The sequence below is a fragment of the Lethenteron reissneri genome, chromosome 48 (genome assembly GCF_015708825.2).
Source record: "Lethenteron reissneri isolate LAM-NWPU_2019-01 chromosome 48, ASM1570882v1, whole genome shotgun sequence".
In the NCBI taxonomy this organism is placed as follows: Eukaryota; Metazoa; Chordata; class Hyperoartia; order Petromyzontiformes; family Petromyzontidae; genus Lethenteron; species Lethenteron reissneri.
In genome coordinates this window covers 4,060,958-4,070,121 of record NC_083826.1, presented here as the reverse complement: position 1 = coordinate 4,070,121, position 9,164 = coordinate 4,060,958, and the positions used below count along the sequence as shown (strand labels likewise).

Below are 9,164 nucleotides of genomic sequence, written 5' to 3'. Positions count from 1 at the left end.
GTGGTTGATGATGATGATTAACATATCCAGGAGTGGTTATGGTGGAATGGTGTCGGGTGGATGATGGTGGTGGTGGAGATGATTGTGTTGATGATATGATGATGAGGTTGGTGACAATGCAATTTTGGTGGTCGTGATGCTGAATATGGATCGGTTGATGCGAGACGTTGGTGATAATGGTGAACGCGCTGATGGCGGTGTGACGATATGATGGTGACACGCAAGCTGGTTAACATCAACACCGCCACGCTCTCCCCGAATGTCTTCGCACGCCGTTTATTATCCATCCCATCAGGGCAGAGCCGCCCCTGCCTACAACAACAACCACCATAATTACCGCCGAAACTACAGCCACAATAAAACAACCACAACCCGCGGGCACGACCCCACAGCCCGCACGGCACCTGGAGGAAGAAGAGCCATCGTCTCCTTCCCCGTGCCAACAATTGCACTCGCGCTCAGCCAAGACGCACGCGTGGTTAACATCTTATATAATTAAAGGTGTGTGTGTGTGCGGTGTGCGTGTCGTATGCGTGCGAGATGTAGCGTATCAGGTGTGCGTTGTACGAGAGGTGTGTAATGGGTGCGTGTCCAGGGCGATGTTTCCCGTGTACCCGATTGTAAGATTTGCGTGTGCGGAGGGGGTTTTGCACAGCGGTACAGCGGTTGGCGCTCCGCGCTAGGAACCAGACGACCCGAGTTCGATTCCCACTCACGGCCAACTACCGGTGACTTTTATCCGAACCGTCACCAGGCCTCCCCTTAGGTCGATTCAGCCCGAGTACCTGGTGCAGTGTGTAAACATCAGCATTGGGGGGCGTGGAGCTGGCCACACCATCCCCTCCTAAGTGCGCCGCTCCGGCATTCATAGGTGCTCGCTAACAGCACCTGCCCCAGCAATTTGTGAAGGCCATCCGGGGGATCTTTGTCTTTGTAGCGTACAGCACGTGCGTTCTCTGTGCTCTGTGTAAACGCTCGTCGTGGTGCAACTGTGGACTTATCCTTAACCCCACGTGCCCGGCTCCAATGTCAAAGCCCACGCTAAGCGCCTCCGGATTTGCCCACCGCGTGGTTGTGTAAACAATAGTTGACGAGCCCCTAGCATTGTAGTGTGTTTATACACACACCGTGTTCGGTACGAACGGTGAGTGTCGTTCCTGTGTCAGGGTCTGATGTGCGTGTCACTACATGGGGAAGAGAGCAGCGTCGTGGTTAACGCACTGCACCACCAACCCCCAATCGGTCTCCTCGGTTTCATCCCCGCTTCAGTGGCGAGTTGTATCTGTCCCAGGCCTCCTCCCCCCCCCCTAGGTCGACTCAGTCCTAAGAGATGAGTGCCTGGTGCGGTGTGTTCAACACACGTCGTCAGCTCCAGGGAGACAAAGGCGGTCGGGAATAGTGATGACCACACCATCATCAGCCGTAATCAGTGATCTTTGTCCTTAAGCTGTGTGTGTGTGTTTTATTTGTGTCGACTATGTATCCATGCACGTGCTATGTGTGTACTGTCAATGCAATGTTTATGTATGTGCCGTGTGTGTGTGTGTACTATCCATGCTATGCGTGCTACGTATTCTGTGTGTGCGAGCGGTGTATGTTGTCAGGAGTGCCCTCAGGGCTCCCCCTCCACGCCACCTCTCTCCGCGAGGGGGATGTCGTCCGACTTCTGGCCGTGCTGTAGTCTCGCGTACGACACCGAGTCACCCCTGGCGACACACACGCACACAACGTACATGCAAAGATCCTGTTGGGGCAAGTGCTGTTAGCGAGCACCTATGACGGCTGGAACGGTACACAAGGGGCTGGGTGGCCAGCACCATGCCCGACCGCCTTTGTCTCCCCAGTGCTAAGTGCTGATGTTTTACACATCGCACCAAGCACTCGTAATCGGAATCTTTATTTATCCTGGAAAAATCCAACGAGCCATGAAGCTCCAGTTGGTGTGGGTCAGAAAGTTACGGCAATACAAGAAAACGATTGGAGTGCAAAAAATGTAGGAAAGCAAAAGACAAAAATAAATAGGCAAATAGAGAAGGGATCTAATTATACATTTCAAAAGTATATCAACTCCTGACGATTGTTCAACAATAAATGCAAGCTTGGACAAGGCAGCAAAACAACAACAAAAGTCCCAGACCACAACACACAGTCCCTCAATAAAAATTGCACATTAAAATGCAACTATCGATACACGGGTAAGGTACTCATTGAAGGTTGAGTCAACTCGTGTTGCCGGGTTCATAGCGCATTGCACTAATCATTACACCACCACTTCCCAACAACTTCCGCCATTCACCACGAAGTGGCGGTGACATCACCACGATGCTTGTGCCAGGCCAGGTGCACTTTGAGGCCAAGTGAAGCGTCGAAGGCTCGCTGGCAGGTCACGGGACAGACCCAGGTGCCATGGATTTACTCACTGTGTGTGGGGAGTGGTGGGTCCCAGTGAAACCACCACTCCCCACACACAACACATACATGTGCACACATAGACAATTGTTATTTACAATTCTTGTCTATCCAGGAAAGCCTCACCGAGTCTCTTGACTCTTTTTCACGAGAGACCTGTCACCCATGAGCTGTGAACCGTGACCTCTGTCCCATTCGCCGTGACCTGTCACCCGTGAGCTGTATATCGTGACCTCTGACCCATGACCCATGACCCGTGACCCGTGACCCGTAACCAGGCACGCACTTCCTGCCGAGTGACGCGAGGCCGTAGAGAACGCCGGTACCAAACACAATGGCATTGCCCAGGATGGTGGTGAGGCCGGCACTCAGAAACACGGGCACCAGCGCCAGTCTGCACACGCACACATGCACACACACCAACACATTAACAATAATACAAAGATCCCCCGTATAGCCTTAATAGACTGTTGGTGCAAATGCTGTTATGGAGTCGTAGCTATTAAGGCTAGCACGGAATACGAAGGGGGTGGGTGGACAGCACCATGCCCAGCCGCCCTTGTCTCCCCATTGCTGATGTGTACTACACAACGCACCACGGACTCATTTGAGGCTGAGTCGACCTAGGGGAGGGCCCAGGACCGGTTTAAATATTCATCACTGTTATTGGTCGTGAGCGGCATCTTAATTTGGGTCGCCGGTTCGTAGGACAAGCGCTCATCACTGGGCCACCGCTCCCCACAATATTTATATACACGTACGACACACGTATACGCACAAGAGATTCACTGTGTAGCCTACTGCATGTACTGTTTATACCTGTGTGCCTTGTACTGTTTGCTGCGTGTACTGTGTGTCCTGTACTGAGTGTGGGGCTCACGCGCAGTACACCAGGCCCTTGTGTTAGGAGTATGTATGCTGTGTGCACTGTGACGTGTACTGTATATCGTGTATTCCACATGCACCGTGTGTGCTGTGATTGTGTACTGTGTATGCTATGTGTGCTGTGTGGGGCCCATGTCCAGAACACCAGGCCTTTGTCTCAGGGGTGTGTGTGCTGTGTGTGCTGTATATCGTGTATTCCACATGTCCCGTGTTTACTGTGTGTGCTGTGCTTGCGCACTGTGTGTGCTGTGTATGCTGTGCGGGGCTGAAGTGCAGTACACCAGGCCTTTATGTCAGGGGTGTGTGTGCTGTGACGTGTACTGTATATCGCGTATACCGCGCGTCCTGTGTGTGCTGTGATTGTGCACTGTGTGTGCTGTGATTGTGCACTGTGCGTGCTGTGGCACTCACATGCAGTACACCAGGCCCTTGTGCCAGGGCTTTAGGCGGTCGGCACGCGCCGCCACCACGTTTGCAAACTCCACGAACTGACAGCAGAACGGAGCCTCGCATAGCAGCAGCACGGCTGCAGTCAGCCTGGGGGTGACCCGGGAGGCATCGGGAGAACAACACAAAGCGTATCGGTGAGACTCGCACACAATGTTCCAATTACTGTGGGGGTACAACCAGGTTCAGTGTCGGGGTTGGATTACGGGTAAAGGGTCAGGGTTAGAGTTTTGGGACAGGGACTGGACCCAGCGTGGGGATTGGGGGTTGGGGGTTGGGGCCTGGGTGTAGTATCAAAATTGAGAGTTAGTGTACAAAATAAAGTGAGGTTTTTGGTAGGGTGTATGTGGGCATGTGCATGCTGGTGTGTGCAAGTTTGTGGATGTGTGCGGCCGTAGTGCAGTGGTTAGGGTAGTGGTAGTGCAGTGGCTAGGGGAGCGGTCACGTTGTGGTTAGTGCACTGCACTACGAACCCAGTGAACCGAGTTTGATTTTCACTCACGGCCAACATCGGTGATGAATATCTCAACCGGTTCTGGGCCTCGCTAAGGTTGACTCAGTCTTAAATTAATACTTGCCGTGGTTTGTAAACATTACAATTGGGAGGACAAAGGCAGCCGGGCGTGGTGTTGGCCATCAACCCCTACGTGTGCCGTGTCGACCTTCATAGGTGCTCACTAACAGCACTTGCTCACGTTAAGGCTACGTGGTGAAGCTCTTCCCCCTCCGCCCGCCACTCACATCATGAAGATGCCAGCCAGGAGAGTGAGTGGGCTCACGGTGATGCAGCTCCAGAGACCGGCGATGGCACACGCTGACACAACAACAACAGCAGCAGCAACAATGACAGCCGTCATTCTCCACAATGTGATGGTGCCATCACCCCAGTACTGTCTGCCTGTGCCAGGCTAGGTGCACTTTGAGGCCGTCACTTTAAGTATGGATGGTGTAATGAGTTGACCGAGATGACTGGCAGATGCACTACCTGTGCTCCCCACTGCGCCCAACACGAAGACAGAATACTATTGGGGCAAGTGTTGTGCGCGAATACAGTTATGTTCAGTACAACAAGACAAAGATCCCCCGTATAGCCTTAACAGACTGTTGGGGCAAGTGCTGTTAGCGAGCACCTATAAAGGCCGGAAAGGTACACGGGGGTGGAGTGGCCAGCACCACACCAAACCGCTTGTCTCCCTAGTGGCGATGTTTACGCACCGCAACAGGTACTCATTTGAGGCCGAGTCGACCTAGGGAAGGTACAGGACCGGTTCAGATAATCGTCACTTGTGTTGGCCGTGAGCGGGAATCGAACTCTGGTCGCCGGGTTCGTAGAGCAGTGCGCTAACCACTACGCCACCGCTCCCCACAAATACCTAGGCAGAATATACGGACATTACAAAGTACACGAATAATGGGGTCGAGACTAAATTATTGAAATTCCTCTGTCAATCCACTTCCGGAAGAAGGCGTCTCCCCTGCGCCCACGGCTGGCACGTCAGTGATGGTGGTTGTTTGACCATACTTCACCACGCCGGTCAATGCGGCTTGGCGAAAGGATAAATTATGCACACAGTCATCAATAATTAGCAATGGTCCGCGTTTCGCCGTGAAAGGAAACGCGTGGAGGGGTGCATGATGCAGACTTCTCCGAATGTGTGTCCACGCAGCACTTGACTATTTTTGACCCTGGGTCTGTTTCTTTGTCCCTTTGTCTCTGGATTCCCGTGACTCGGATTCATTCACCCAAGTCCCTGAACACTCCGTCTCCCTGTGTCTGTGTCCCTGTGTCCCTGTCCCCCTGTGTCTGTCCCCCTGTGTCTGTCTCCCTGTGTCTGTGTCCCTGTCTCCCTGTGTCTGTGTCCCTGTCCCCCTGTATCTGTGTCCCTGTCCCCTGTGTCTGTCCCCCTGTGTCTGTCTCCCTGTGTCTGTGTCCCTGTCTCCCTGTGTCTGTGTCCCTGTCTCCCTGTGTCTGTGTCCCTGTGTCTGTGTCCCTGTGTCTGTGTCCCTGTGTCTGTCTCCCTGTGTCTGTGTCCCTGTGTCTGTGTCCCTGTGTCTGTGTCCCTGTGTCTGTGTCCCTGTCTCCCTGTGTCTGTCTCCCTGTGTCTGTGTCCCTGTCCCCTGTGTCTGTCCCCCTGTGTCTGTGTCCCTGTGTCTGTGTCCCTGTCCCCTGTGTCTGTCCCCCTGTGTCTGTCTCCCTGTGTCTGTCCCCCTGTGTCTGTGTCCCTGTGTCTGTGTCCCTGTCCCCTGTGTCTGTCCCCCTGTGTCTGTCTCCCTGTGTCTGTGTCCCTGTCTCCCTGTGTCTGTGTCCCTGTCTCCCTGTGTCTGTGTCCCTGTCTCCCTGTGTCTGTGTCCCTGTGTCTGTGTCCCTGTGTCTGTGTCCCTGTGTCTGTGTCCCTGTGTCTGTGTCCCTGTGTCTGTGTCCCTGTGTCTGTCTCCATGTGTCTGTCCCCCTGTGTCTGTGTTCCTGTCTCCCTGTGTCTGTGTTCCTGTCCCCCTGTGTCTGTCTCCCTGTGTCTGTGTCCCTGTCTCCCTGTGTCTGTGTCCCTATCTCCCTGTGTCTGTGTCCTGTCCCCCTGTGTCTGTCTCCCAGTGTCTGTGTCCCTGTCTCCCTGTGTCTGTGTTCCTGTCCCCCTGTGTCTGTCTCCCAGTGTCTGTGTCCCTATCTCCCTGTGTCTGTGTTCCTGTCCCCCTGTGTCTATCCCCCTGTGTCTGTGTCCCCGTCTCCCTGTGTCTGTGTCCCTGTCCCCCTGTGTCTGTGTCCCTGTCCCCCTGTGTCTGTGTCCCTGTCTCCCTGTGTCTGTGTCCCTGTCTCCCTGTGTCTGTGTTCCTGTCCCCCTGTGTCTATCCCCCTGTGTCTGTGTCCCCGTCTCCCTGTGTCTGTGTCCCTGTCCCCCTGTGTCTGTGTCCCTGTCCCCCTGTGTCTGTGTCCCTATCTCCCTGTGTCTGTGTTCCTGTCCCCCTGTGTCTATCCCCCTGTGTCTGTGTCCCCGTCTCCCTGTGTCTGTGTCCCTGTCTCCCTGTGTCTGTGTCCCTGTCCCCCTGTGTCTGTGTCCCTATCTCCCTGTGTCTGTGTTCCTGTCCCCCTGTGTCTATCCCCCTGTGTCTGTGTCCCCGTCTCCCTGTGTCTGTGTCCCTGTCTCCCTGTGTCTGTGTCCCTGTCTCCCTGTGTCTGTGTATCTCATTGTGTCTCACCATGCCCCGTGTACCCACACCACCCTCCAATGTTTCCCCACCACCCCGAGTGTCTCCCGGTGTCTCACTCACACAGGGCCCCACACACCCCGGCCACCCGCAGCAGGACCCGGTACCACCACGTCATCCCGTCCGGGTCCCCTCCTCGCCTCGAAGACTCGGGGGTCTGTGCCGGGGATGGGGTCGCCATCCTCTCCCAGGGGTCTCCACGACCCCCGCGACTCGATCCTGTGGTGGGGTCGAGGTGCGAGTTCACTCGGGGTTCGAGACTTCAAGGGGTCGGGGACTACAGGCAAGGGGATGCCGGGGTTGATTTTGGGGTTCCCGAGTTTGGGGTCCAAAGTTTAGGGATCCCTGTAACGGGGTCCCCACTATAGGGGTTCTTAGTAGTATCGGGTAGCGATATAGGGTATCGATATTTATGGTTTAGGGGTGCAAAGTTCAGATTTGATGGTTACCGGTTCCAAGCAGACCCCCGACCAAGAGTCCGTTGGTCTCTCGCCTGCCGCTCCCTGGCCAACGGCGGCGACCACGAAGACCCCAGCGATCTCCGAGACGGCAAGGGGGTCGGGCAAGGGGGTCAGGGGGTGAGGGAGCGAAGGGGTGAGGCGGCGAGGGGGTGAGGCGGCGAGGGGGTGAGGCGGCGAGGGGGTGAGGCGGCGAGGGGGTGAGGGAGCGAGGGGTCGGGCAAGGGGGTCAGGGGGTGAGGGAGCGAGGGGGCGAGGGGGTGAGGCGGCGAGGGGGTGAGGGGGCGAGGGGGTGAGGCGGCGAGGGGGTAAGGGAGCGAGGGGTCGAGCGAGGGGGTGAGGGGCGAGGGGGTGAGGGAGCGAGGGGTCGAGCGAGGGGGTGAGGGAGCGAGGGGGCGAGGGGGTGAGGCGGCGAGGGGGTGAGGGAGCGAGGGGTCGAGCGAGCGAGGGGGTGAGGGGCGAGGGGGTGAGGGGCGAGGGGGTGAGGCGGCGAGGGGGTGAGGGAGCGAGGGGTCGAGCGAGGGGGTGAGGGGCGAGGGGGTGAGGCGGCGAGGGGGTGAGGGAGCGAGGGGGTGAGGCGGCGAGGGGGTGAGGGAGTGAGGGAGCGAGGGGGTGAGGGAGCGAGGCGGCGAGGGGGTGAGGGAGACCCCGGTGAAAGGGGACCCGCCTCGGGGTGCGCGTCACCACGTTTGATTTTCCCAGTTCACTTCCGCATGGAGGCGGTGTTGAGAGCGCGGTCACGTGGCGCTCAGCGGCCAATCGCGGAGGGGGCAGCGCGTGTGAACTGGGGAATGTGACAAGGACGTGTTGACGTCACGTGACGTGCGTGTGGGCCGTGTGGGATGGGAGTGTGTGTGAGACACGTGCGTGCGTGTCTGTGTGTAGGTGGAGGAGGCTCGTGAAGGACACTACTGGGCAGTCGGAAGCAGTTGACCTCCAACAACAACAACGGAGGGCAGAGGAGCGACGCTCACAACAACGAGCGGAGCGCCGGGTGGCTAAAGCACAGCAAGTTGGCACAGTCGGGGGCACAGGTGGTGCATCAGCCACTCATCTCGGTCATCTCAGTCAGTCGACCCGTGGCACCTGGGTCTGCCCCGTGACCTCCTGCCAGCGGGCGTTCGACACTTCACGTGGCCTCAAGGTGCACATGGCCTGGCACAAGCGTTGTGGTGACGTCACCGGCACTTAGTGGAAAATGGCGGTTGTTGTAGGTGGTACAGCTGGTGGTGGGCATCCACCGGTCATCTCAGTCAGCCAACCCAATTGCACCTGCTGGGTCTGTCCTGATACCTCCTGTCGGCGAGCCTTCGACACTTCATGTGACCTCAAAGTGCACCTGGCCTGGCACAGACCCTGTGGGGACGTCACCGTCACTTAGTGGCGAATGGCGGGGTATTGTTATTATTGGTGTTGGGAGCGGTCCATATTTTCTGTCCATCTGCTTTAGCCAGAGGTGTAGGGAATTCCAACAATACCTACATCTATGCTTTATTGACCTGGTAAAGGCCTATGATACCATCAACAGGCCAGGACTATGGGTGGTTCTTCGTGCTTTCGGAGTCCCGAACTCTCTGCTGACAATCATTAAGGGCCCTTCATGATGGTGTCCAGGCCCAGGTAAAGCTACGTGGCCAGGAGTCGGAGCCATTCCCTGTTCACTTTGGGGTGGGACATGGATGTCCTCTGGCTCCCACATTATTTAACACCATCTTTGACCACGTAGTTCCAGCTTTCCAGGGCTGTCCCGAAGGAATTCCCATC

General features: G+C 56.5%; 1 protein-coding gene across 1 annotated transcript; it reads right to left on the bottom strand.

The window, feature by feature from the left end:
* Nucleotides 1-260: 260 nt before the first annotated feature.
* LOC133354669 (calcium channel flower homolog) lies at nucleotides 261-7,602 on the bottom strand. Its single transcript, XM_061571701.1, has 6 exons — nucleotides 7,392-7,602; nucleotides 7,006-7,161; nucleotides 4,483-4,555; nucleotides 3,706-3,831; nucleotides 2,696-2,803; nucleotides 261-1,706 (listed from the first exon to the last, which is right to left on the bottom strand). Exons 2-6 carry the CDS (start codon nucleotides 7,121-7,123, stop codon nucleotides 1,613-1,615), a joined length of 519 nt encoding a protein of 172 aa, XP_061427685.1. The 5' UTR covers nucleotides 7,124-7,161; nucleotides 7,392-7,602; the 3' UTR covers nucleotides 261-1,612.
* Nucleotides 7,603-9,164: the final 1,562 nt, after the last annotated feature.

Bases quoted from the DNA above. Each gene is read 5' to 3' on its own strand.
- LOC133354669 (XM_061571701.1), bottom strand. From the start codon at position 7,123: ATGGCGACCCCATCCCCGGCACAGACCCCCGAGTCTTCGAGGCGAGGA. The intron at 4,556-7,005 runs GTGAGTGAGACA...TTGTTGTGTCAG, and splicing joins CGGGGTGTGTGGGGCCCTGT to CGTGTGCCATCGCCGGTCTC. The intron at 1,707-2,695 runs GTGCGTGCCTGG...GTGTGTCGCCAG, and splicing joins CTCGCGTCACTCGGCAGGAA to GGGTGACTCGGTGTCGTACG.